The sequence below is a fragment of the Mustela nivalis genome, assembly GCF_964662115.1.
Source record: "Mustela nivalis genome assembly, chromosome: 18".
In the NCBI taxonomy this organism is placed as follows: domain Eukaryota; kingdom Metazoa; phylum Chordata; class Mammalia; order Carnivora; family Mustelidae; genus Mustela; species Mustela nivalis.
Window position 1 is genome coordinate 973,263 of NC_139037.1, and position 27,667 is coordinate 1,000,929.

Below are 27,667 nucleotides of genomic sequence, written 5' to 3' on the forward strand. Positions count from 1 at the left end.
AGGTTTACTTAAAAAAAAAGATTTATTTATTTGGGAGTGAGCCAGTGAGCAGTGAGGAGGGACAGAGGGAGAGGGAAAGAGGGTCTTAAACCGACTCTGGACTGAGCGCCGAGCCCCAAGCCCTAGGTGGGCTCCATCCCATGACCCTGAGATCAGGACTGGAGCCCAAACCAAGAGTCAGAGGCTTAACCGACTCTGCCACCAGATGCCCCAGCATTTCTGGCCTTTGAAGAGTTGGAGGGTCTGGGCCTGAGTTGGGGCTGTCACCAGGAGGCGGGTGTGGGGTGGGTCGGTGTTGACAGCAGGCTCCCGGGCCCCAACCACACCCACCAGCTTCACCGATGCCCTGGTACAGCCCAGGCTGGGGCCTAGGACCACACTCACGTGGGTTCTGCCCCTTACACCACGGGGCCCTCCCCTTTCTCCTTCCAAGCTCACCTCGACGGTGGCAAAGGCCAAGCGGAGGGTCCGGTGACCGGCACAGCCCGGACTCAGACCCTATCTTCCACCCCAGGGACGCCAGGCCCAGGCGGTGCTCCCGCTGGGGTCACTGTCCTCCCACAGCAAAGGGATCGGCGCAAAGACGCTGGTGGGGGCTCCGGGTTCTGCAGCCCCGACCCCCCGCCACGGTCCCCAGGGGGCGCTGCGCGCTCACGTGTGCGGCAGCAAAGCGAAAGTCGCTCCGGCCACGCGGGGCGCAGTGGGGCGTGGGGTGCCGCCCGGGAAGCCCCGGAGCTGGGCAGCCCCTCCTGCGCGCACCTCCAGCGGCGGGACCAAGCCCTTCCCGGGGCGTGTGCGCGCGGGGCTCCGGGGCGTGGAGGGCCGGCGGGGCGCGCGGAGGCGCCGAGCGCAGCGGGCGCGCGGGCCGTCGGAGGAGCGCGGAGGCGGGCACGCCGCGGAGGGCGGGCGGGCGGGCGGGGGGCCGAGCCTATAAAGGCCCGCGGGCCGAGGGGCGGGAGCGCAGCGCCCAGCCGCCGTCCGGCCCTGCTCGGCCTCCGCGAGCCCCGAGAGCCGCGCGCTGCGCTCCGCCGCGGGGCAGGGCTGGCACCAGAGAGGGCTCGGCGGGCCCCGGGCCGAGGCGGAGGAGAAGGCGGCGGCGGCGGCCGCGGAGGCGCTCGGGTCGCCGCCGCCCAGCCGGGGGTCCTGGCCGCGGGGCGCGGCACGTGCGACGACCCGCCCTGCGCGCCATGTCCCCCTAACGCCGCGGCGGCAGAGCGACCCCCGGCCGGCCCCGCGGGCCCCCCGGGCATGGAGCGGCACGTGCTCGGCGCCGCGCTCTACTGGCTGCTGCTGCCCTTCGCGCTCCTGGCCGGTGAGTGGGCGCGGGCGCGGGGGGCTCCGGGCTGGATGAGGGCTGCCTCCCGGCTCCCGACTTCCCGGGTCGGGACGCGCGGCCCGCGGCGCCCGCATTCCAGAAGCATGAGCGCGCCGGAGAGGCCGGGAGGGCGGCGGCGGGGCGGGGGTGAGGTGGCACCGGGCGCCCTCGGGTGCGGGCCGGCGAGCGCGCGGAGAGCGGCCGGGGCCTCGGCAGGGACGCGGGGGAGTCGGGGCCCCGGAGGGGCCGGTGTGCTCCGGTGGGGGGGGAGGGCTGGAACGCCGAGGTGGGGGGCACGAATCTCTTTCCCTCTTTCGTGTTAAAAAAAAAAGAAAAGCGCAAACTTGCATCATGACTTCCTGACCAATCTGGGAGAAGGCGGGCTTCCTGCCTGGAGCTGTTTAATCTGGAGGCTCGGGAGCAGAACTAACGTCCGTCCGTCCCTCCGAGCCCTGGCCCGGCCCCACCCCCGCGGCCTGGGGCCGGCCTGTGCTGCGGGAAGGGTACTGCAGGCTCCTCCCTAGCCTTCCCTTGCCCTGGCTCAGTCCACAGGGCCTGCCAGGCGCTGGGGGAGGAGCAGCCCCCAGAAGGCTCCGGGTATTAGAGCCCAGGACCCCCAACCCTGGCATCACAGTTCCCCGCTTGCGGTGGGCGGCAGGGTTGTCCTGGCTCTTAAGCCCCATCCCCCACGGCCCTCCTGCCTCGTCAGTGCCCAGGGCAGAATGCCCGAGAAGGCCTTCCACCCTTCCCCTGGTCCCCCGCCCTCAGCCCCTCCACGTGGGGCCGTGTCTGCCGGCTGGAGCTGGAAAGCAGTCTGAGTCAAGGCGCTGGGGGAACAGGGCCGGGTTTGCCTTGTGGACGTCCCTCCTTGCGTGGAAGTCCATCAGAGCGTGGGTGTGGGGGGGTGTTTCTTTTCTGGAAGCCCTTCCAGGGCTCTGAACTCCCTCCAGGTGGGCCTCTGCCAACCTCTGGGCTAGGTGGGAGCTGGCCTCCCTGGGGGCCAGGGCGCTGGAGCGGCCTGCACTTGGGCTCCCAAACAGACTGTGTTTTGATTTGTAGCAGGGAAAGACAGTAAAACGGGGGACTTTTCGGGACAGGAATCAATGGCAAGCATTGAGGCCGGAGAGGAGAGTTTGAGTCAGCGGTGTGTGGACAGGGCGGCCCGGGGTCAGCTCAGGGGAGAGCGCAGGGTCACCTGGCCCGTTCTCCGTGCTGGCTGGCTTTGCTCCTCCCGCCTCTAGGCAGCCAGATAGACGGACAAGCAGACTGCATCTTGCTGGGGGGTGGGGGGAACGGGACAGTAAGCTTCTCAAAGGGCAGCTTCCCCTCTGCCCTGCAGTGCACCGTGGCCGCCTTAGCCTGGCCTTGCCCTGCGGGAACCCGGGAGGCCGGGGCAGGCCGTGTGGAGGTGGTGGAGACCCCTGCTGCAGGATGGTAAGCTCTTCCTGTCATGGGGCAGAGTAAATATTTTCACATCACGACTTCTCCTGATACTGTTTCCAGCCGTGTAAACACGTAAAAGCCACGACTGGCCTGCGGGCCGTACCAGGACAGGCGGTGGAGCGGAGGGGCCCCGGGCCCGGGTGTGTTGGCCTGATCATTAGTCGGGGCTCCTGGGCTCTCGGGCCCCCAGCTGGAGCCCATGTGGGTGCCGGGGGTGCCGTCGTCTTCTCTGCCTGCTTGTGGGCCCTACCCAAGGCGGCTGGGGAGCTTTTCCACTGCAGGTGACTAGTGCACTGTATCCTGTCCTCCGTTCCTCTGTTAGCGCCGAATTGCCCTCCGAGTCTCCTGCAGATACTGACCCAGGCCGTGTCCCGCGTGCTTCTGTGTCCGGGTGTGGCGTTTGGCTTCAGGGCTTTTTCTTAAGCTGGGGGGGGGGGTCAGTGCGGTACCAACCGAGGCCGGCTCTCCCGTCCTGGGTGTCGGCAGCTCCCTGGGGACCGTCCTGCTGTCCCCCTGATGGGCAGGGAGCCATCGACTCTGCTGCTGTGCGTGCCCCTCCTCATCCCATGATGGGCTTTGGCTGGAACGGGTGGTTCCGCGGTGATTTGAAAGCGAGTGTGTGGATGCTGGGGAAGGCGTCGGGCTGTTAGTCATGAGTTCCCCGGGCCAGCTCCCGCCACGGCCGGGGTGAGGGCGTGAGTCATCCCGGAGTGCCCCCCGCTCACGCCACGCCACTCCCCGGACAGCCGGCCTGCCTCGGACCCGTGCCGGAGACCCTCCAGCTCCCCGGCAGGGATGGCGGCCTCTCAGCCTCTCGGGGCTCCCCTGTTGTCCGCGCAGCCCTGGGGGCAGAGGACCCTGAGCTGGGAGCTTCTAGGGAGATGGCAGGACGTTTTGTGACTGCTTTAGACTGGGCCACGCCTCCTGCCTCCTGACCTAATGGGGGCGACCAGAAACTGCCACCGTGGTCTGAAAGGCAGGTGATAGAGCGTGGTAACTGCCACCGACTCCGGGAAACCCTGCGGTGGGGCAGTATGGCTTTTCTCTGTCGCACCCTGGGGCGTCATCTGTGCCACGCTGTCACTGAGAAATGCTCAGAATGGGGGCACTTCCTTCTTTTCATCATGACTGTCTGCATACCCTTGTGATCAGGCAGCGAGGCCGGGAGAGGATGGGGTCGCGGGGGGTCACCACGGAGCTCGTCCCGTTCCACAGCCCGGCCCTGCAGGTGCCCAGAGCTGGGGTCGGCGGTGGGGACAGGGCAGTGAGTCAGCCGGTCTGAGCGGGCAGGTGAACGGGACGTTCAGGTGTGTGCGTGCACCTGTGTGCATGTTGAGGACGGGGCGGGGTCACCCGTGGTCACCCCACGGGCAGGGGGATGTGGAGAGCTCCACGCTGGCCCGGTAGGGTCCTGCAGAGGAAGTGTCTTCTCTGGGGGTGGGAGGAGTCCCCGGCTCAGATCCTGGCCCGGAGGGCTGCTTCCTGGGCGGCTCCTGTTCTGACCCAGCACTAAATTTGCTGCTGGTGCTCAAAGGCGGAAAGAAGGAAGGGCGGGCCTGCTTGACTCTACCTTGCTGGGCCCCAGAGCTGCTGCTGGGGGCCGCCTTCTGGGGTGGGGTCCTGAGGCGGGCCGGCCCCCCAGAGGGCACGGAAGCCCCTTCACCACTGCCATCTGGGGGCTCAGGGGGAGCGTCTGCCCTGCCGCAGGAAGCCTGCCCCGGCCACTCTGGTTCTCAGAGACCTGCCTTTGCCTTAGAATTCAACAAAATGCCGGTCTTTCCTGGGTTACCTATTTAGAAATATGTAAACGTTGTTTATGTAGATTCTTTATTTTTTAACGTTCTATGTTTTTTGGAAGAGAGCGAGCATGAGGGGCCGAGGGACAAGCAGAGACCCCCGCGAGCGCAGAGCCCTGGTTGGTGGGGAGGGGGGCGGCTGGATCCCAGGATCCCAAGATCCGAAACCCAGAAGCACCCAGAAGCGTTCAGTTGACTGAGCCACCGGGGCGGCCCCACTGGCTTCTTTGTTTTTAACGGAGCTCTTTTTCCTTCTGGTTTGCAAAGCCCGTCTGGACTTCCTCTCGGCAGACACCTCAGGCTTCCAGAAGCCATTACTGCGATTACTGCGGCAGCACAGCTGTGGGAGTGAGGGCTCCGGCCCTGGCCCCCCGGGGCGGCCCTGTGGGCGAGGCTGGGGGGGGGCTGGGGGGGGCCTGGCAGGACCACCTGCTCCGCACCTGAGCTCCTGACTTTTGAACTTCCCTGAGTTGTTGTTTTCTTGATGGGGGCGGGGTGGGGGGGGCTCACTGACACCTGAAGTCTTGCTGGTAGGACAAGAGGAAGCTGGTCTTCTGTCCCGGAGCAGGTGAGGGCCACACCTGCTGGTGCGATGGTCCCTCGGGGGCGGGGCGGGGGTGGGGGTGGTCTGGGGAGGCCGAGCTGACTCTGCGGGATGGGTCTGTGTCCCGGGGGAACCTGCCAGGCCCTCACCACTCTCTGGGCTCCAGCTTCCTGCCCTGTAAAGTAGATAATAAACGCTGGAAGGCGGCTCCCAGAGAGTCTCTGATCTCTGCAGTGTCTCGGGCTCTGGGGGCAGGTGGCAGGTCTCCCACACACAGTCCTCATGGGCCAGGAGCCCCAGAGCGCTTTCCCACGCCTGAGTGCCGGTGGTCAGCAGCCCACTCGGGGGTCTGGGGAGCTGCGTGGACGGGCCACCCAGCCTGGGGCTGCCCCGCCAGCCATGGGCGGTCCCCAGGAAGCGGGGGGTGCCCTGTCCAGGGCAGGCGGGCCCCCAGCCGCCGCGCGGCGCCCACCTGCGCCGGTTCTGGAGCGTTTCCCGAATTCATTCAAGCGCTTCCTCGTGCAGGTCTCGTGGGACTGAGCTCTGGGCAGGAGCCAGGAGCCCCGGTTCTGTGTGGGGGCTAATGGCGGGGGTGGGGGGGCGGGGCTCAGTCTCTGTCTCTAACAAGGCTGCGCCCTCCTTGGCTGTCAGGGCTCATGTGGAGGCTCTCCCAGTGGCTGGTCGGGTCAAGCACAGAGGGCAGGGAGCCGGAGCGGGAAGCTGCACTGGAGGAAACAGAGTCCAGGCCCTGGGCTGAGCAGGGGCTGGGCAGGCCTGGGGGTGCCCAGGACCTGGGGAGGGGGGAGTTGGCAGCCAGGCCCTGGAGGTGGTCCCCTGTCTGGAAGGAAGTGAGCAGCCAGCAGAGGCCTGGCAGATGGGGGTGCTGCGGGGGTGGGGGCCTGCGTCCTTTCTAGGCTCTCATCCCTGGATGGTGGCCGGTAGGAGGTAGGGGTGGGGGGCAGTCAGGGTGGAGGCTTCCCGTTTTGATGTTCTGTTTGCTTTTAATTACACAAATCCTACTGACTTTCCGTGGAACAGTGACATTTCCATCAGATAAGGCAAAGCTCCCTCCCTAGCCCTGAGCCTGTCTCCCCCGGGTGCTTTGGAAGGAAGCCTCCCTCAGCAGGCCATGTGTGGTGTGCTCCCGGCAGGCATAAACAGATGTGCCCTGGGGGTCTGCACCCTGTGGGTCCGTGTCCCCTCTGTCCCTCCCTGCAAAGGAGGCCCTCGGTTCCTGTGGCCCCTGTTTATGGGGCGTATGGGTGCCTCCCCACTCTGGGGAACCACACCCACGCTGTCCTGGGGAGCCCCTCTTGGGGATGGAAGCCAAGGAGCTTCCCTTTCTGTCCGGGAGCCCGTGAGGCTGTGACCAGGCGGCAGCCCTCGGCCCTGGGGGGAAGCCACCCACTCAGGGATGCGAGAGCTGCCCGGCGTGCTGGGGCCACGGTCCTGGCCACACCAGCCCCTGGGTGACGCCAGGGCACCCTCCGGCCGACGTGCGTGGCCTCCTGCCTCCCTGCAGCCGTCTCGCGGGGACTTTGCTGAGTGGGGTGGGTCAATTTTTCTGGTGTGTTTTAATGACATAATTATAGGGAGTATTTTTAGGTTCCCCCTAACGGGCTAGCTGTTTACTGGGCTCGGCGTGCGCGCTGTTTTTCTCCATGAGTATATATAGTCAGGATCACTTGTCCTTCCTTGGGCTCAGGCTCAGCCACCCCTGTGGTTTCCTCTGCCAGTGAAGGGCGGCTGAACCGGCCCTAGAGCCAGCTGGCTGCGCTGGGGGACTGGGGCCTCTCGGTGGGGGGCACCGCCCCTTGGCTCGGTGCGGGGCTCATCCTGCAGTGCTCCCTGCCCGGCCAGCCCGACCCCGCGGGGCCCCAGTGGGAGCTCACTCATCCCTCCCCAGCTTGGAAAATGGGGCACACTCTTCAGGCCCGTGGGAGCCACCAGAGGCCAGATGGGGGCTCCCCGGGCAGGTGGCCCCCAGGAGGCGCCTCAGCGGCCCAGATCTGGATCCCTCGTCCGCTGGACCCAGGCAGCCTCTCCTTCCCCTGTGCAGACATTTCCACCAGCCCCTGTCCCTCTCGCTCAAGGATCTGATTTCTCCTCATGGCTGGCACGCTGTCTAAACGCATCACTGTAACCACATGAGAGGGAGCCTTTTTTTTTTTTAGGATTTATTTATTTATTTATTTGAGAGCGCGTGCGTGCGGCAGGAGTGCAAGGCTCCGGTGGGGGAGGGACAGGGGGAGCACATCAAGCAGACTCCCCACCAGGCCGGAGCCCCATCCGGGACCCTGAGAGCCCCACCAACCACAGCCGGAGCCACCCAGGCGCCCCTAAAGGGAGCTTTTAGAGGGAAATGAAATGGGCCATTGCGGTGCCCTGCTTACCTGGTCTCTGCTTTTCCCTCTGTGTGTGCGGTGGCCTGGGACCCGGATCCTTGAGGGCACTCCAGGGGGCCAGGCTCTGTGCGGGACCGGTCTGTGTCCCCAGGCCGCGGGGTGCACTCACGCTGTCCCACAGAGGAGCAGCTCGCCCCTGTGCCCTCATGATTTTAGTCTGCCACCGTTCCGCGAGAGCAAATGCCCCGGGGCAGCAGCTGCCCGGCCCCTCGTGAACTGCACCTGCGCCCCAGGCCTTGCCCCAGCCGCCTCTCCTGCTGGCCGGTCCCTCAGGCACAGGCGCCTGCTCCGAGTCTCTGACTCACGGGCCCCCCCACCCCCCGCCCCGCGACAACCTCTGCTCGTGTTCCTGGGTTTGGGCGTGCACGCTCCCGCTCCCGTGGTTGCCCATCCGTGGCTGTGACGTGTGTCCCGTGGCTTCAGTCTGTGTCACCCTGACACCAGGTGACCCTTGCCCCCTTCAGGGTCTGCTCTTGGGATGTGCCTTGAAAAGTCGCCTGCTTAAAGACACTGGGGTGTGCATCTTATCTCTGACGTGCGGGCGTGCTCTCGGGGTCTAGACTCTAGGCTTTTCGTCCGCTGGATGCGCTGCAGGGTTGTCCTGCCGCGGCTGTGCGGGTTCGAACCCTTCGACGGGCAGCCGCTGACAGCGGGCGTCCGTGGCGTCCAGTCCCCGGAGCGGCCCGCATGGCTGGGCCTCAGGGTAGCGCGGCCTCCCCAGGGCTGCCCTGTGGATGCAGGGCGTGTCCTTTGGTGGCTGGAAAGGGGCACTGCTGTGACCCGGCAGGCCTCCCCGTCCCACAGATGCTGCCTTGTGCACGGCCTGTGGTTCTGCCTCCCGACTCTCCCCAGGGACAGCGTCTCCGGAGTCAGGGTTCGGAGTCCAGGACAGGGCGACCCGGGCCGCGGACGCTGCTCACGCCCTTCAGTCCTCCCACCCCCGCCCCGTCCCTACGAGCTCCTCGCGCTCCCAGCACCTGTTGGCAGGGGAGTCCTTGCCCAAGGCTGCCCGGGCTCCGGCCTCCTCTTGTGCCTCCTGAACTGGCACAGGCCTGCGGGCAGGGGTGTGTGAGCAGAGCCGCCGGAGACCGGTCAGATGGGCGCCGTTTGAGGGTGCCCTCAGATGCCCCCCGTGGTGGGGGTCACACCTACCCACTGGCTCTGGAGCCCTGTGTGGTGACACTTCCTGTCCTCCCTGAAACCGTGTCCCAGACCTTATCGGCGGGCACACCTTGCCAGCCCAGGGGGCGGTGGGCGGGGCGGGCGGTAATCTCTGAGGGTCAGGAGCAGGGGCCAGTGGGGGGCCAGTGCAGGGGGGTGTGGTGATCCAGGGACCGTGGCCTGGGGGCCCCGTGGGGACCTTCCGGAGTGGGCAGCAAGCTTGTCGCTCTGACCTTGGCAAGGTCACTGTCCTCATCCTGGCCACGGGCGAGTGTGCCCTGCTAAGAACGGTTCTCGCCAGCATGGAAGCCACGGGTGGGCTCCTTGTCTGGGCTGGCGGTCCCACGCGGGATCCTGGACACTAGGGGTGGTGGAGAGCCGTGGGTCCCGTGTCCCTGTGTCCTGTGCCTGAGGAAACAGGGAGGGGCCAGGCCCTCCTCCCCCGAAGACCCGGCACCCACCCGGCTGTCCTGCCCTCTGAGATTGCAGGGGGAGACACCCCGGGGGCGGGGGCCGCCCTGGGTCCTTCCAGAGTGAGCCTGACTTTGGGGTGGTGGAGTGGCCCCTGGGGGAGGGAGCCTGCACTCCGCTCCCCCCACCGGCAGCTGCTCCTGTCCTGGGAGGGAGGCTCCTCTCCCCATCACCCGCCCCGAACTGAGAACTGAGTGTGCACTGAGTGTGCAGAGCTCGTGCCAGAGGTTCCCCGTCCTCCACTGTACTCCCAGGCCCCCTGTGTGGAGGGGAAGCTGAGTCATATGCCAGAGGGGACACGGCCCCAGCAACCTCGCTGGCCACCCCGTGCTAGCGTCCGGGACTCCTGCCCCCTCTTCCCAGTTTTGACCACAGGCGTGGCTGTCAGCCCTGGAGCCTCAAGGTGCCAGACTCCAGAGTCTTGGCAGTGGTGGTTTGGTCACGCCAGTGGTCTTGTGGGGAGTGAAGCCTCCCTCCAGGATGGCCCCGGGACAGCAGCGGGTCTGTCCTGGCTTGTGGCACTTCTGTGGCTTTGTGTCCTGCCCCGCCCTGTGGCCCCGTATGTGCAGGTGGAGAGTGGGGGTCCCGGGGGGAGGCCTTGGGACCTCAGCTGACTTCTGCCCTGTCCTGGACGCTGTCACCGGGGGATTCCCGGGAGTAGCCACGCAGGGACTCAGGCTCACGCGTGTCTGCCATGCGTATTCTCAGACCCGTGGTTTGTGACGCCACCTGTGAAGCCAGTGGAAGCTCTTCCACGTGGGTCCTCTTGGACCCGGCTCTGAATCTGGCTCTGCTGCTGGGTACCCTGGGACGAGGGACGCAGCCTCTCTGGGCCGTGAATGCCTCTTCTCGGGAAGTGGGGCGCACCTGCCCGATGGGTACAGACGGGCCCTGGGGCAGGCGCTCAGCACCAGCAGCTGCCCCTCCGTCCGGGGGCCTCCCTGTGCCCCAGCTGTGAGCTGAGCACCTGCCCTACTTGGCCTCGTGGCCCTCCGGGTGACCCCCCCTGTGCGTGGGCCAGGGGAGCCTGGTGAACTTGACCTGGGAGGCTAGGAGGGTGCCGTCTCCTGAAAGCCCTCACCGCCTCAAGCTGCTTGTGCACCGAGGACCCGTGACTCACCCCTGCTGGCGGTCCCGCGCTGGCGGGGGGGTGGGGGCTGCACCCGCGTCCCACAGGGCCCGGCTCTAATTAGGACGCTCTTCACCAGGGCCCTCCAAGCACGTCCGTGCTCTCACCGGGCAGGAATCTGGGGCAGCTTGGTGACGTTCCAGAGCCCAGGTGGCGGCTGGTGGGGTGAAGACGCCCGGCTTCAGGTCCCCCCTGGGCGGGGACAGTGGAACCTGCCGGGTTGGCTGAGTCACGCTGCTGGGCGCTCCCACGGGACAGCAGTGAGGCCGTGTCGTGGCTGACGGTGCGAGCTGCTGGCAGGATGGTCCTCCCCAGCCCGGGGTGCGTGTGGCCCGGGGAGGAAGGGAGTGGCCGGGGCGGGCATGTCTCTCTCCACGCATAGAGCCCTCACTTGGGGTGGTGGGTGCCCCCGACAGCTGGGGAGTTTTCGGGTGCCCGCCCAGAAGGAGGCTGCCTGGCCCCATACACTGGGGACCGTTGCCAGCCTTGGCCGGGAAGCTCTAGGACAGAGGGCTTGGCCTTGTGAGACACGTCCCTGCTCTCAGGATGGGGTTCAGAGCGGGTGATGGGAGGAGCGAGACAGCAGCGCCCCGTGAGGCTGGCGGCCCCCTCCACCTGCCGCGTGCCCACCGTGCTCGTCCTCTGAGGTAGCAACCGAAGAATCAGCTTGAAGAGGACCAACACGTTCCAAGTCCCACGGCTGGAAAGGACGGTGCCTGGAAGTCGGCTCCGGGGCCCGTCAGGGAGCGCGGTGTGGGGCTGGCCTCGGGGTACCAGGGACCGGGGGCTGGTTTGGTGGTGATGGGCGGCGGGCGGTGCCCATGGCAGGTCCCTGTCAGGCTCTCGCAGGGTTCCGCCAGACCCAGGCTGTGAGGATGGACTTGTGCGGTGCGGTCGGCAGAGTGGGGGGGAGGGACCGCCCCCCGCAGACACCGTGTCTGCTTATGGGTGGGGATGTTCCTGTCCTTGGGCCCCCCTAGATGGGGAGGCATGGAGGGGAGGTTTCTGCAGGCCGGCCTGGCCCCCGACCCACTCTCCCGAGACCTCGGCGGTTTCTCGCTGTCAGCAGCGGCCGCTGGAGGAGATGAACCTGAGCCCCACAGCCCTTCTGTGTGTCTGTGTGTTAGCCCGGACTCTTGGGGTGTGGCAGCCTGGGGCAGGGCCGGCCTGATGGCCTGATGCCGCGGAGTCCTCCTCCCTCCTGCCCCGCCCCCTTTAGGAGCAGGTAGGGCTTGGAGCCCTGGTGGTGAGCAGGGTGGGCAGTAAGGCCTGGTTCTGGCCCAGAACTTGCCGGCACTGGACAGGTGGCCGAGTCTCCCAGTCCTGCTGTCGCTCTGGGGCTCATACAGGCCCCAAGGGGCATCAGCCGGCACGCTTCGCATTCACAAAGCAAACTGGACGGGTGTTGTACCCCTCAGCGGCCTCCGGGGTAGGTGGGGCTGGCACCCGTTCCCAGGCCACCAGGTCAGGGATATGTCCTTGAAGGCCGTGGCATCCCTGGCACTTTCTGACCAGCCCATTGAGGGTGATGGCTCACCCTCAGTGGGTTGCTACCGGACGCTCCTGGCTCAGGGTCCAACTGAGGCTGGGGTGGACACGAGCCGGCCAGCTCCTCCCTGCCGGGAAGGGTCCGTCATCCCCAGGGCCTCCCCTGGGACCGAGGCTCTGACCCTCGGAAGTGGAGCTGGGCCGCAGCTGCCCCCAGCCGCCAGGCCGAGTGAGCCCTCCTGCCTCCCGGGCGCCCCTTCTCCGCGGCCTCTCAGGACCCCCTTGGGCGTCTGCCACTGGCTGCGTGGTTAGGAATTAGATTAGTTTCCATAAAAACAGGATGCAGTGGGCGAGCCGGCAGCGTGTCCCTCTTTTTCCAGGAACTGAACATATAGCTCGGGCCAGGCCAGCCCTGTCCCCGCCTGCCATCGCCCCCAGGGCGTGGGGACCTCCGCTCTGCTCTCGCTCGGGGCTCTGGGGCGCTTCCTCCAAGCCCAGGAGCCGGTGCTGCCCCTGTGCCCTGGCTTGGCTGGGCTGCGATGGGGGGTAGCCCTGGGCCCAGTCCTGAGACCACACCGACCTTCAGGCTGCGGGTCCCGCTCTGCAGACCTTGGTCTGGTGGGTCCGATGGACTAAGGAGGCCGTGAGGGGCTGGGCAGGGGGCAGACGGTGGCGCTTGCTTTGGGGACGGAGGCCCGAGCTGCCCTGCAGATGGGCGTCAGGGGGCTGGGTGGTGACGGTCCAGCCTGACACTGTTGCTCACTGGCTGAGTGGCCGTAGCCTGTGACTTCCCACCAGGGCCCCCCCCCACCAGGGATGTGTTAGCGCGGCTCGGCCCCAGTGCGTGGCGCGTTGGGGATCTGAGATGGGGGGGGGACGGGGGGTTTCCAGCGAAGCCCGTGGTTTCCCGTCCCCACCGCAGGCCGTGCTTCCCGCCTCAGGCAGCAGGAGGGCGGGCGGCCGGGGCCTCTGGTTTCTGGTCCCTCAGGAACTCGGGCTTGGCCACCACGGGCTCGCAGGACCCCGCCGCCCCCTGCTTGGAGGGTCCTTGTTCCTTTCCCAGACGACAGCCGCGGCCCCGAGTCCCGGAGCTCAGCAGGGGCTCTTTCTGGGGCTGTCCTGAAACCCACGCGTGTTTCTCCTGGAGGAGGGAGAGGGACAGAGGGCAGCCAGCCGTCACCTGCGCCGTATGAACCCCCGCAGCAGAGCACACGCCGGCCCGGGGCACGGACGCCCGTGCTCCACGTTCTCTGCGCTGCCCTGTGTCCAAAGCTCCTCGCAGACGAGGGCTCGGGGATGTTGGGTAGGCCGGTGGGACGGGTCACACGCGGGGACAGAGCCTGGATGCTTAGGGCAGGGTGGGCTGGGTCCCTGCTGCAGCGGCCGGGTGTCGGGAGAGGCCAGTGCTGACTCTTCCCTGGGTCGCTTCTTGAGGGGCTGTGTTTCCAGAGAGTACGCGGGCCCGTCCCCCGATCCCGCAGCCGTCTGGGACTGGGCAGCGGAGCCTGGCGGGCCGGCCTGCTGCCGCCCTGTGGAACGTGACCCTGGGGTCGGGTAGGATGCCCTCCCTGGGGAGCCGTGGTCGCACGCGCAGGAGACAGCGCGGCAGGGCCCCGCTGGCCGGGGTGGGAGTGGGGGTGTCGCAGTCCTGAGCCCACTTTCCACAGGCCGCCCCAGAGAACTCCTTCTCGCCCAGGGGCCTCCCCTCGGCCCTGGGGGCTTGCATCCGGGTGGCTCTGGGATGGTCGTCTCTTGGCTCACGGTCCGCTGATTTCAGCGCGACCAGCTTCCCCAGGTCAGCAGAAGCTGCCACACCCAGCCCCAGCGCCCGTTACACACGCCTGTCCTGAGCAGGCCGCGGCCCTCCACACACCCCTGGGCTTTCTGCCACGTCCCCTGACCTCCTGCCTTGTGACGCAGACTGGAGAGGAGGTCTCAGGTCCCCCACCGCGTGACCCGTTTCTGGTCCTCACACTGGCCTCACAAGGGGCTCGTGCCCTCCTCCGTGGCCTGCGCTCTGGGGACAGGCTCCATGCTTGGTTGGGGGGGTCGTCTGATGGGGAGAAAGGTGGTCGTGGGGTTTTGCCTGTTGTTGTCTCGTTTCACTAAGAGGAAGACCAAGGCCCAGCATGGGGAAGGTGGGGCCAGGACCTGAGTCGGGCTCCTGCTGGGCAGCCAGGCTCCCTCAGCCCTGGGGAAGCATACCTGGCCAGTGACCCCGCCCCCGCCCGGCAGCAGGAGGTGGCCAGGTGGCATTCCTCTGTCCTGCTGGGAAGGGCCCCCAGAGAGTAGGGCCAACCGGGCCCAAGCCGGACTGGACAGGCTGGGACTTGGGGTGCTGTGGGCCGGCTGAGTCACAGGGAGAGGCTCTGAGTCAGCACCCCAACCCTGAGTCCTAGGCCCAGAGCTGGGGAGATGTGGCCCCTGGTGAGCCTGGGGTGGACCCCCACGTTTGGAAGGATAGCCTTGGCCCTGAGGGGGTACCGTGGGAAGGTGTGGAGTGACCCAGAAGCTGCCCCACGGCCGGGCCGCCCCGGTGACCCCCACGGGACGCTGTCTCTGTCCTGGGGCCTGGGGAGAAGGTGCTCGCAGGAAGGCAGCTGCGCCAGAGGATAAGGGGACCCTGCCGTGCCGGGAACAGAGGCTGTCGCCCTTGAAGGGGCATCCCTGGTGATACTGTCCAGGTGGACGCATGCGCCAGAGAGTGGCGTGGGGGCACCGGGGAGCTCGGTCGGTTAGACGAGCAGTGTTCGGTTTCAGCTTAGGTCATGATCTTGGGGTCGTGGCATCGAGCCCTGCGTGGGGCTCCTTGCCATGCTCAGAGTCTGCTTCTCTCCCTCTGCCCCTCCCCTTATCCACACTGGCACGCTGTCTCTACAGTAAATAAACCTTTTTTTTTTTAAGACTTTATTTATTTATTGGACAGATCACAAGTAGGCAGAGAGGCAGGCAGAGAGAGAGGAGGAAGCAGGCTCCCCGCTGAGCAGAGCGCCCGATGCGGGGCTCGATCCCAGGACCCTGAGATCATGACCTGAGCCGAAGGCAGAGGCTTAACCCACTGAGCCACCCAGACGCCCCTACAATAAGTAAATTTTATAAAAAACCAGAGGCAGGTGTGGCGAGTCGGTCGAGACGAATGGTCATGGTCTTGCTTCTGAGTCGGAAGGAGGGTGCGCTGCGCCCTTCAGTCTCGAGGGAATCTTCTGGAGCGTGGGTTCTGAGTCCATCGGGCGCATTCCTGTCCACGGAGAGCTGGAGAATTCCCGGGTGATGCCGGTGGCCTGGCCTGGGAATCCTCTTTAAAGGCCACGGCTGGACACTGTGAGTTATGGTCCGTTTTGGTGCAGCGAAGAACGTGACGGGAAACACTGCAGCCAGCCGGCCCGGGGAGGGCCCGGGGAGGGCCCAGGCTCCTGTGGCTGAGACTCAGCCTGGGTGGCAGGCCACCTTCTTCGGTCTCCCGAGAGCATTTCCACCCCAGGGCCTTTGCAACTGGACCATGCTCTGCGGGATCTCTGGGCTCAGAGTCCATCTGCCCCCAAGGGGAGGGCTTCCGGGAGGCTGTCTTGCTGGCTCCCGCGGGCTTGTTTGCACTGGCCGGTTCCTTCTCGTCCCGTGTCTGTGTGCTCTGCAGCTGCCCTCCGCTGCCCCCGGGAGACCGTGCACCCGGAGGGGGCGCGACCTCATCCCCGCCCAGGCCGCAGCTTGAGCCTTGCACGCCACGGGCTGGGCTGTGTGTGGACCCTCGTCTGACCCCTGCCCCGGCTGCTGGTGCTCACCCCAGGGTCCCAGCGGCTGCCCGTGGGGCCACTGTTGAGGACGAGGGGCGGCGGCCCCCCAGTGCTGGACGGTGGGGTCTATCCCTGCGCGAGGGGCCGGGTGGCCTGCACCTGTGGGGATGGGGTGCCCTGCTCAGGCAGAGAGGCCCCATGTGCTGTGGCCTTGTGACACATTCCTGTCAATTAGCCTGGAATTCGGGGTGGGGGTGGGGTGGCTGCAACGTCTGTGTTTACTCATGACGTCCCTCCATCCGTCCGTCTGTCCGTTCTGATCAGCTTGGCTCTCGAGGGCTCTGGACTCTCCTGTCAGCCCGAGGGCTTGTTCGCGACCCGGGGCCTCACCGCACGCTCAGAGACCCCCAGGCCTGGGTGACGAGGGGGCATGTGGGACATGTGCTTCCATTCTGTGGATCGTTTAGTCTGTATTCTGGTTTTCGAGAGCGCGTGAGTGGGGCAGGGGCAGAGGAGAGAATCTGCGGCCGATGCCTCCCTGAGCGCAGAGCCGAGGCGGGACTTGATCCCAGGACCCTGAGGTCATGGCCTGAGCCGAAGTCAAGCGTCGCTCCTCTGACCGACTGGCCACAGGCACCCCTCTTCTCCCGAAGCCCGTGATGCTCTGGAGAGCCCCCTGCCCGCTCCGGAGCTGACCCGCTGCCATGTCCGTGTCCTAGATCCTCGGTCGCTGGCAAGGGCAGGCCTGCAGCTGCCGTCCCAGGGGAGCCGTGCTCCCCACCCAGCCGGCCCGGCCCCTCCCACACCCCCGAGCGCTCTCTCCCACGAGGAGGGAGGGTGTCGCTGGGCGCGCTGGCGTCCTCACCTGCGGCTCCGGCCGGCACCTGGCAGCGGCCTGAGCTGCTCCCGCTCCCGGCTCTGTGCACGTCCTCACGCTGCCCAGGGCTCAGCGTGTCGGGACGTCCCTGTCTGGAGCTGACTGTCCTGTGACCGGACTGGTGGGCCGGGCGTGGTCGTCCAGGGAGGACCAGGCGGGCACAGCCATGAGGGGCAGGTCTCCACACGGGTGCACAGGCCCCTGGCTGGCCTGGTCGGCCCGTCACCGTCTGGGGGTCCCGCTCTGTGGGGAGCCCCATTCCTTGTTGTAAAGGAGGCCGGCCCGTCCCTAGGAAGGACTCGGGAGAGCCGTGACCTGGTGAGGGCCGTAGACAGCGCTAGCCCCCTGTGCCCTGTCCCCCAGTCTGGTAGGGGGCTTCCTTTGCGGGTTGCTAGCCTTGGGGACAGCATGGTGTGAGCCCCCCCCACTGTGGTCCCTTCCTCGGCTGACCCCGAGCTCTGGGTGGCCCAGAGTGAGGGGTATTGCCAAACCATGTCCTGGCAGACGTGGGTGGGACACCATGTGGGGCCAGGTCGAGAAACTTCCTTCCTGGACACCCCACCGCCCGCTTGTTTGCCTGTGGCTGCCCCAGGTCAGAGCCCCCCACGGAGGTCAGAGCCCCCCACGGAATGTGGGCCCCACCCGAGACCAGAGCCGGGCCTGGCCCTCTGCGCAGAGCACTCTGGCGGTGGCCTGCCCAGCAGGGTGGCCGGGTGCGGACCCTTCCCGGGGACAGCCCGCGAAGCCCACACGACGGCCCCGGGCCCTGTTGCTTCCCCGGAAGCCGGGCAGGTCCTGGGTCTGCTGTGAAGGGAGCTGTTGCTGGCAGGGCGGGTTTCGTGCTTGTGCCTGGGGTCGTCTGAGCGTGTGCTGGGGCGTCCGGGCAGCCTCCCAGGGGAGAGCACAGAGATGCTGAGCCCTCCTAATGCCTCTGCCCGGCCAGTGAGGACGGGCCTGCGGCGGGATCCGCGGGTGACCCCACTTACGACACGTTGGGGTCAGTGGGTCTGCAAACAGTCCCCGAGGCCAAGCTGCCCGTGCTCCTTGCCCCCTGGCCTGCTTCCAGGCACCCAACCTGCGCGGGGGGGGGGGGGGCATGCCATCCATTGGGTCCCCAGATCCCTGGACCCCCCGGGGTCAGCCACGCTGACAACAGGGCAGAGCCGTTCCTCTGCGCTGCCTCCTCCCTTCTCAGAAGCCATCTGGGACCGGGTGTGGCTGGGAAGGCTCCCGGACATGAGCGGTCAGGGGCTCCTGGACGGGTGAGGACCAAAGGGCAGGTCTGTGGCTGGTGCCCACGGGCTCCTCGTCCCCCTTGTGGCCACCAGCCCCCCCTTGGGCCTCGGTGCAGCTTCAGGGAGCTGGCGGTAGGGGAGGGCCTGGCTGACTGCGCCGGCCCTGGCAATTCCGTGAGCCGTAAAACCAAACGTCCGGGCCGCCTGCTAATTAAACCCTTGGCCAGCAGCGCGGGGCCTGGGGCTCTTGGCTGGGCTCCCAGTAGGTAACACAGTGTCGTTGGCGTTGCTGCCGGGTCCCCGCTGTGTCCTGGGCCCCCTACAGGGCCATGCAGGTTCTCCAGCCCTGTCCTCTGCTGACTCCCGGTCCACTGCCTTCCCGGCAGAGGAGAGGGCCCTCGGAAGGGGCCCGAGTTGTAGAGCTTTGTGAACTGGGAAGGGCTTCAGCGCTGTTCCTCCCGCGGAGCTGGAGCTCTTCACCCGAGGTCGTGCCGTGGGCCCCCCGGCCCCCAGGCCTGCGGGGCGTGCTGTGGGCAGGAAGCCCCAAGGCCGGTGTGTGGCCAATGCTGGACTTGCTCGGGGGATGGAGAGGGACCCGGGTTGGCTCTCTGGGCAGGTGCGGCCGGGGTGGGGGGACACAGTCCCGGGGGCGTGTGCTGGAAGGTGCTGGGTGGGTGGCCCATGGGACTGGGGGTGGGAAGGTGCTTGGTGTTCCCTGAGGGCCTGTGGGCCTTGCTTGGGCTGCCAGTGTGGCCGCTGTGGCCCCCAGATCCCTGTCCCGCCCTCTGCCTTCTGCTCCTGCCCCCAGGGTGCCCACCCGCCCGCGGAGGCTCTGCCATGTCCTGCCTTCCTGTCCGCGCCATCTGTGACCACTGACCTTGTCCCCAGAAGGTGGGCGATGCTGGGCTTGGGCTGCTCACTCCCGTGCCCTGGGCCGACCTGCTGGTCCTCATCTTCCAGAAGGGTGGGGAAGATCCAAACCTGTGGTAACCTCTGGGTCAGGGTCTGGGGTCGTGTCTATATCCGGGCTTGGGGAAGTGTGGCCACCCACGTGCTGTGGGGTCAGGAGGCTCTGCTGCCGGGACAGCTATGGTGGAGGGTAACAGACAGCCCCTCTGCCACATTTCTCCCCCCACGCCGCCCCCCTACCCACTGGCAGAAGCTGTTCATGGGTTTCTTCTCCAAGCCAAGCGAGGCAGAGCAAGCACACTCCCCGGACACCCAGTGGGCGGGGGAGGCCGCAAGACTTGGACCAGGACACCGCACCCCCAGTCCAGCAGCTGTCACCTGGGACTCTGACCTCCTGTCCCTGGGCCACCTGGTCTCCTCGGGGCTCTACCTGGCTGGCGGCAGAAGGCAGGCCTGAAAGGTGCCCGCCCAGGTCAGGAGAGGCCAAGTCTCTTCCTGCCAGTGTCCTGGTGCCCTGGGGACATGGGTGACCCCCCGCACCGGCCTGCAGGCCCCGTGTGAAGGAGCCCGGCCCGCATGTGTGAGCCCTTCTCAGTCGTCCGTCTTTGGGGTCAGTTCAGTCGTGACCACGTGGGGACACATGAGAACATTCTTCTGACGGGAGAGGGGGCCTTACGGCCAGTCACAGAGGCCCTGCTGACGGGAGAGGGGGCCTTATGGCCAGTCACAGAGGCCCTGCTGACGGGAGAGGGGGCCTTACGGCCAGTCACAGAGGCCCTGCTGCACGGGCGGATGCCGGCAGCGACAGGGGAGCGAAACTTCCGGAACCTCTCATACACTTCGGGGTACGAATCCTGCTTCTGTTTCTGTTTGACACGTAAGGAATCTTCCTGTGTGGGTGTGGGTTCTGGGTGCCCCAGGGCTGGGCCACGGTCGCCCTCTCCTGCCCTGCGCCAGGCGCTGTTCCCATGACCATGGTCCGTGCACTGTTGGGGTACCCGTCCCCAGCTGAGGAAGGAGGCAGAGCGGGGACGGAACCAGCTGACCAGATCCGGTCCTTGGGCTCTCTGGTTTCGCGGAAGCCCAGAGGAGGGTGAGACCAGTTTGCTGGTCCGCAGGCCACCCAGCCCTCGGCCTCAGCCCGCGTCCCTGGGACCCAGGGGTCCAGGCTGGGCGCTCAGGGCCCCACCCCAGCGGGAAGAAGTGCCCGCCCTCCCTCTGGGCCCTGCCACGGCTGGGAGGGGCTGCAGGGTAGGGGACAGCTCTGTCCCGGCCTGGCGCCCTCACCCTGGCCCCCGATGGGTGCCCCCGCAGACCCGGCTGTCCCCGCCCCGCGTGTCTCCTGCAGGCTGTCCTGTCTAGGCCCCCTGGAACTGCACCGTTCCGGAGGGGCAGGGGTGGGAGTCCCGGTCCCAGACTCAGTTTCCTCATTTGCGCGTCAAGGCAGCCACGCGCCCCTCTTAGGGGCCCCGAGACAGTGCTGACCCCTGTGTGCCCTCCGCTGTCCAGGCCTCCTGGCCTCTCCCAGGGACGCTGTTCTTTCAGCTTCCACACTGTTAGGGGACATGGTGTGATATCAGGGCCACTGCCCCCTGTCAGCTGGGGCTCCCGTGAGCCCCTGGGGTCCCCGAGCCCATAGCGGCCTTTGCCCAGACCCGTTCACTCTGCTGCTGCTCCCCGGGGGGCGGTGCTGGCCTGTGTGTCCTGCGGGCAGTGCGCTTCCCCGGCCCCTTGCTTCCTGGAGCCCCCCTTCGCATGGGCCTGGAGACCCCCGCCTGCGCCCCGAGGACCCTGCCGGCCTGGGTAGTGTCTCCCTGCCACCCCCACAGTCCCTCCTGCTGCGCGTGCTGTGTCAGCCTGCTCTACAGATAGGGGAACTGAGGCTCGGAACTCAGGTTCCCACAGGAGGGCTGGGGTGGGGAAGGTCTGGGCCCACCTGACCCACAGGCCAGCCTCGGGGGACACGTTCCAGGAACCGTGTGCGGAGTGGGGTGTGTGCGGTCTCCCTGGAGACCTTGGGGTCTAGCCCTCTGCAGGGAATGTCCTCGCTGGGCCGCGTGGGGTCCCGCAGGCTTGCTGGCCCTCCGCCTCCCCTTCCTGACCTGGCGGTGGCTGAGACGAGGGGTCTGTGTCTCCCCTGTCCAGACCCCAGTTCCTTCACCTACAGGACAAGGGTCCTGTGGGGCTCTTGCTGGATAGGACTTCCGGGCTCCGGCAGGCTCCACGAGGGTATTTAAAGGGTTAAGCATGTGCTCTGGGTGAGGGGTCCTGGCAGGAGGGAGCCCTTTCCTGCCCAGCAGGGCTCTCTCTCCCCACCCCCAACCTATTGTTCCTGGCATAGGAAAAGGCATATTTCCCCCATGAGGTCACTGGCCGCTCTGGTGGGGAGGTGGGAGCTGCCTGGGCAGCTGTTCCCTCCCCTGCAGCTCCACGCCTGTCTTCTCCGCTCTAGCCTGGGGTGACCAGCGCCTCCTCCCATCTCCCCTCGTCTTAGCTGGTCTTCAAGGCCAGAGGAAAGGCCACCGCCTCCAGGCAGCGCTCTAATGCCTGGGCCTTCTCTGCAGGGACAGGCACTTCACCGCAGCCTCCGTGGCTGCTTGGCGCGTGCCCGGAGCCCTGGACGCTGGCTGCAGAGCCAGGAGCCTGGCCCTAAGTCCTGCCTGGACCTCCACGGGAGTCCTTCGCCTCTGAGACATTCCCCGTCCGCATCTGGACAGGGGGACAGCTGAGCAGGCTGCCCCTGCTCCCCGGCCTGTCCCCAGCCCCTGCTAGCAGGGGGAGGGCTGTCGGCTGGGAATAGGCCCCGAGCCTCTTCCGTTCCACCAGCCGCACCGCTGCCCTGCCAGCGCCGGGAGCCAGCGGGCCACGGTTCCCCGCTCACGCCCCCACCCCGGCCCGGCATCCAGGAGGGCTGTCTGGGCGCCACCCGCCTGCCGGGTACCAGCTCCCTGGCTGGGCCGATGACAGAAGAGCAGTCAGGGACGGCTCACGCCCCCCAGACATCCCGGGGTGCCTCGGGGGAGCTGGAGACCCAACCCCTGGGGCACGCACAGACCCTCCCTTTCTTGCTGCGTCCCCATCTGCATGCGTGGTGGGTGCGTGAGTGAAGGAAGGAGTGAGAGGCTCCGGGCTGCAGGGTGGGGGTCACCTGGCGTCCCTGCCCCGCCGGCCGCGCCCCGGCCCTCTGACCTCTGACCTCTGACCTTGCTGTCCCTGGCTCTTCGTCTCTGACCTCCTGCTTTGGGCAGATGAGCTTCTCCGAGATGCTCTCCTGCTTAGCCCGGGTGTGGGGAGAGGACGAGGGCCACATGCCTTGGGCTCCACCAGCAGCAGCAGATGGGCTCCCCCTGCCCCCCGGATTTGAGTTTCTGACGCCCTTGCTGGTTGTTTGTTTATTTTGGTAAAATACACAGAACATGGGGCGCCTGGCTGGCTCAGTCGGTAGGACACACAACTCTTTTTTATTGTTAAATTGTATTTATTCATTCTGGAGTAATCCCTACACCCCACGTGGGGCTGAGCTCAGGACCTCAGGGTGGAGAGTCCCACGTTCCTGCCCCTGAGCCAGCCCGGCAGCAGGCACGTGAGTCTGAATCTTGGGGTTGTAAGTTCAGGCCCCATGTCGGGTGTAGAGAGCACTTAAAATGGAAAAAAAAAACAAAGATAGAAAGCATAAAATTGATCGTCTTAACCATTTTTTAAAAAATTTTATTTTTTTGAGAGTGAGAGCGCGAGCTGGGGTGGGGCAGAGGGGGAAGCAGGCTCCCCACGGAGCAGGGAGGCCAGTGCGGGCTCCATCCCTGGACCCCAGGATCATGACCTGAGCCGAAGGCAGACCCTTCCCTGACCGACCGCCCAGGCGCCCCGGTCTTCCCCGCGTTCAAGCGCGCGGTTCAGTGACGAAGCGTTTCTCAATAGGGCACAGCCGGCTCGGCCACCCGTCCCCAGAGCGCGACGTCTGAAGCCCGACCCCGGCCCAGCCTTGGGCCGCTCCCGGGCCAGGCCCAGGGAAAGGGAAGGCAGGGGTCCTGTCCCCTCTGCGGGCTGTGCAGTGCCTCCGGGAGCCTCCCTGCTGCCCGCACCGCAGTTGCCCTCCTGGGCCCCCCCATCCGCCCCCCACCCCGCCCCTGTGTGCCCGGGGCCCTCCCCCAGCCATGCGTAGCCCCTCTCCCCCGCGGGTGTTCCCAGAGTGTCCCGCGGCCTGCCAGGTCGTCCTCAGGGGCAGGTTAGTTGGGTGGACGAAGGACTAATGGACACACAGATGCGTGGCTGGCAGCGGGGCCGTGGGGAGGACAGACGCCGCCTGGCTGCTAGGGCGGGTGCCACCCTCCCTGGGGATGGGCCAGGGCTGGCACTGTGGCGTGGGGAGAGGCCGCACCTGGGCCTGGAGAGTGCAGCCCTGGAAGGGACTTTAGAAGCCTTTGCCGTAAATGCTTTTCCCTCCCCCTCTGGGGCCGGATCAGATGGATTTGTTTTAGAAGGAAAATCTGCAGTTGCTGCGAACCTTCCTTCTGGTGAGCCGGTGGCAGCCGCGCGTGCAGTGGGAGGAGGCCGCGTCCAGTCCGGGGCTCGGTCACCAGCGTCCCAGCCCTGAGCCCTGCCCCTCGCCTCACCCTTCTGCGGAGCCCTCAGGCAGGTCGTGTGAAGCCCATTGTAGCGACATGGAAACTGAGGCCTGGGCCACGGTGGCCACGCAGGCTGCAGGGTCAGGGGTCTGCCCCCCTCGCTGGGGCTCCTGCTGCCCCCTCTTCTCAGCTTCTCTGCCACACCCCAGGGCCTGGTCAGGGCCAGGTGGGACAGGGGACACGCAGGCATAGGCGTGCGCAGCCCTGCTGTGACCCTGGGCCTGGCTGTGGGGTGGGGTGTTGGGCGGGTTGTGGGGGACTCCACGGCCTGGGTTCTGGTGGAGCCAGCCCCTGCTCTGGCACAGTGAGAGAAAAGGCGGGAACAGGCTGTGGGCACGCGGGCAGCTGTCACGGGTCAGCCAGGAGCCCGGCTGACGGCCACGAGCCCCACGGGTGCGGCTGGGAGGCTCACTTGACAGCCAGCAGCATTGTGTGTCCGCTGAAGCCGAAAGATTTTATTTTACTCATTTTTTGAAGATTCATTTGTTTTAGGGAGAGACAGCCCGAGCGGGAGGGGCAGAGGAGAGAGAGTGTCTCACAGACTCTGCTGAGCGCGGAGCCTCACGTGGGACTCGATCTCATGACTCTGAGATCGTGACCTGCGCTGAAACCGAGTCGGACGCTTCACCGACTGAGCCCCGCAGGTGCCCCTGAAACTATAAAATGTTTAAAAAAGGAGAAAAACTAAGTTCACGAAGTCAGCCTCCTTGTCCCTGTCTGCCCAAGGGGATGGAGGTGGGGCGGTGTGTGCCCGAGTCGCACGCGGCAGAATGAGCTGTGGCTCTGAGTGGCCGGTGACTAGTGTTTGTCAGGACGCCGTACGACAGCGTGTGAATCCTGAGACGTGACAGGTCACAGGTTAGCGGGGTTGCTCTGGCCGCAGGGAGCTGGCATCCAGGTGGGAGATGAGAGGTGACGGGGGGCAGTGTCGGGGACAGTGCCAAGGGCAGGGTGTTAGAGTGATGCGGGCAGTGATGTCCAGTGGGCTGGGGACCACTGGTGGGCTTGATGTACGGGGGTGATGTTGGGGGTGGTGATGGGGACAATCAGGGGTGACGTCTGGGGTGTGCCCGCCCTGCGGTGTGGCCGTGCTAACTGCCGCCTCTCCCCGCAGCTTGCCTGGCCCGCTTCAACGCCCTCTCTCTGGTCTACCTGCTGTTCCTGCTGCTGCTGCCCTGGCTCCCGGGCCCCTGTCGACACGGCATCCCAGGTAAAGGGCTTGGACGCTGGCTCCTGCCAGGTGGGGGCACTGGGGGCCTTGGAGCGCTTTGTCCACAAGGACTGGCCGGATGGGGGGGGTGTGGGGTGCATGTGCCCTCCGCAGAAGCCCTGGGCGGTTTAGTGGCCAGGGCAAAGGACGAGTGGCCCCAGGTTTCATTTTTCCTGTGCCTGCCCCGGACTAGTTTCAGCATCTCCTTCCTGGCTGCGTGTCACAGGGGCATGCTGGAGGTGGTGGGGGTCATCGGACGGATCCCCCTTGTTCCCAGGGCGGCCTGTCTCCCTGCGGGCTCCCTCTCCCGCTCCCCACCCTGGGCCTGGCGAGGCTCCGGCTGACCCCTTACTTCCGGGTGCAGCCTCACTCCCCTGACCCGAACACCCCCCCCCCCCCGCCCCGTCAGGCGCCGTGCTGTCTCAGTCTCCTCTGTTCCCCAGATGAACAGACGAGGGGGGGGGACACGGTGGGGGGGGGACGACGCCCTCGGGAACTGCACCCCCAGGAGGCGCTGAACCTGGGCTCGGGGCAGGGAGCCGTCCAAGAAGGGCTGGGAGCAGAGAGGCCGGCTCAGGGGCCCCGGGCTAGAGGGGACGGGGCTGTGCCCTGCCCCCTGCCCCGTGGCACAGGCAGGCCCCCCGTGAACAGGGGTAGATGAAAGGACCCTCCAGTCTGGGCTCCTGCTGCCTGCCCGCTCCGAGCTTCAGGGTCCGGTTCCCCGGCTTTCGGGGAGGGGAGTGTGCAGGGGCACGTCCCCAAAGGCTGCTCTGCCCTCGGTAGGCGGGAAGGTCCCCTCCGTGTTGGACGGGGAAGAGAGGTTCCCAGGCTCGAACAGGGGTCCCTGAGCGAAGGCGGCTGTCCGCAGCAGGAGAGCCAGTGCCTGGCAGAGACGCGTGGGGAAGCAGCCCGCAGAGCCCAGCACCGGCTTGGCCGGGACGGCTGAGGACCCGTGAGCGAGACAGGCCCGCAGACGCAGCCTCCAGGAGATGCGGGTGCCGCTGGCTGGCTGCTTCGGGGTCTTGGGGGCTGGGGCAGCACCCCCTCCCCAACTCAGGCCGGAGGTCGGGAGACCCGCCGGGCCTCCTGGGCCAGGCTCGCAGCATCACAGGGCTGGTTCCTTCTGGAGGCTCCAGGGGAGGGTCCGTTTCCTCGTCTTTCTGGAGTCCTGGGGGCACCCACGGCCCCTCTGTCCATTGTCCCGGCCGGCAACGGACCATGGAGTGTCACCTCGTGCCTCTGACTCCGGACCCCATCAGTCTCCCTCTTTGCTGGGGCGCCGGTCTTGCAGTCCAGGCGGCATTCTGGGAGCAGAGGACTGCAGGGGCTTCGGCGGGGGCAGGGCTGAGAGCCGCCGGGGCCCCAGGCCAGCCCCTCGCCCAGGCCGGCGCTTCGCAGCTGTCCACGGTTCCCAGCTCAGGCGCCAGGGCTCACCTCCCACAGGGCCCTCCCCTCCCCTTCCCCAGCGCCCCTCTCCTGCCATGGGCCGTGGGGGCAGGCGGGCCCTGGTCGGGCGGGGGCCGGGTGGGGAGACTCCCCTGCCTCTCCCCTGCCTGCCCTCTGTCCGCCCTCGGACGCCCTTCAGGAACAGGGAGGCTGCCTGGTTTTTCCAGGTGGATTAGGGGAACCCGGAGACCCGCCCGTGCCCGGGAACCTGCCCTCGAGCATAGGGTGTGTAGGGGCCGGGCCGAAGCTGCGACTGGTGGAAGGTCTGACACCGCCTGGCCCCGACCCGACCCACACCCCCACCTGGGGGGGACACAGCGGCCCGGGCCTGAGGAGGCGTGGGTTGCCTCGGGACGGCTCCAATTTTTGTCCTCTGGTGGGCAGGGCTGGGGCGGGGCAGGGGTCAGTACCAGTCGTCCCCTTAACACTTAGGGACTTGAGACCCTGTCTCTGCCTTAGAACCCTGCCCCCCAGGCTTCCTGGCCCCCCAGGAGCTGGTGCCTGCGGTTCTCCCTGGGGCCTGGTGGGGAGGGCCCGTGTGCTCAGCTCCGTGAGCAGGCAGCACCGTGAGGGTCCCTGGTGTGTGTCGCGGGGAGGGGCGCGGGTCCCCGTGTGTGACGTGTCCGTCGGGACGCAGGCGTCCTGTGATCTTAGGCTTGTGGGGAGAGCTCACAACCCAGGCTCTGCCCTGTCTTCTTCCTCCACTGCACCCCCCAAGAGCCTTCTTGCTGCGGCTGCTGCACCCCCTCCCCAGCGTCCCAGAGCCGTGCACACCCCGGGAGCCAGGCTCCTGTCGGCGTCGGGGGGTGAGGTCTGCAGACGGCTGGTGTAGACCCCACGCCTGGCCTGAAGGAGAGGCTGCTTGCGCAAGGCCCGTGGGGACGGCAGTTTGCGGGCGGGGCCAGGGTGGCGGGGGCAGCGGGGGAGGCCCAGAGGTGAAGGACGGTGGTCCCAGAGCTGGGAACGGGGGTCCCTGTGGAGGGGACTGTCAGGCTGGTTTTGGGGGGGCTCCAGGACTTCTGCTTTTGGGGTCCCCAGCCTGCCAGCCCTATTCCTGTTCCCCCGAGGGCCTGAGTTCTTGTCCCTGTTCCTGCAGGAGGGGTGGTTTCCGGCCCCCCCCCCGCAATGCCCACAAGGGGCGCGGGCTGCCAGGACCCCCCCCAGCAGCCGGAGCCGCTGCTCTGTGCCCTGCGCCCCCTCCCCTGCCGGACCTCCCCCCGCCCTCCGGGCCGCCCTTCAGGAGTGGATCTCCGGGGGGTCGCGGTGGAGTTCAGGCGGGCCGCGTGGGGCGGCCCCCAGCGTCGGGGAGTGGGGTCAGCAGGCCAGGGCAGGCGCGGATTTCCCGGCCTCCTGCCTCTCCCCCGTCACACACTCACCAGCCCTGCCCAGGAGCTGGAACCACGCGGCCAGCGCTCTGGGCTTGGTGGTGGCTCGTGGTCCAGGACACGGTGTGGCCACCCCAGGAGGGATCTTGGGAGGAGAGGTCAGTGAGGACGTGGTGACGCCTGACACTGCTGCATGGTGTCGGAGAGGAAGCCGGTCACAGGGGAGTCCGGTGGGGGCCCCTCCTGCCGGGGGCCCCGCCCGGACCGACCGGTTTCCGGGTGTATGAGGAGCCCGGCAGCCTGGCACTGGCAGCCTCAGGCCCAGCAGTACCGTGAGGCCGACCCCAGGGCGTCCCCAGGCGGTCCCCAGGCATTGGTGGCCCCGGAGCAGGGTGCGACCGTGGGGGCCAGCAGGGGTGCCTCTGACGGGCCGTGTGCCCCCCTGCACCCCCTGCTGGGGCTTCCCGGGTCTGCAGGAGCGGCTGAGCCCTGCCCACACCCACGCAGGTAGCGCTCCGCCCCCCCAGTTGGGAGGCCGCAGCCTGCCCCGGTCTTGG

The 27,667-nt window shown here is 67.2% G+C and overlaps 1 protein-coding gene across 1 annotated transcript in view; it reads left to right on the forward strand.

Moving 5' to 3' along the window:
* Positions 1–965: 965 nt before the first annotated feature.
* The window catches only part of PIEZO1 (piezo type mechanosensitive ion channel component 1 (Er blood group)), a 47,709-nt gene continuing 21,007 nt past the window's right edge, over positions 966–27,667 (forward strand). Inside the window, 2 exon segments of the mRNA XM_082711375.1 lie at positions 966–1,312; positions 24,244–24,339. Coding sequence (XP_082567501.1) covers positions 1,249–1,312; positions 24,244–24,339 — 160 coding nt within the window. The 5' untranslated portion in view covers positions 966–1,248.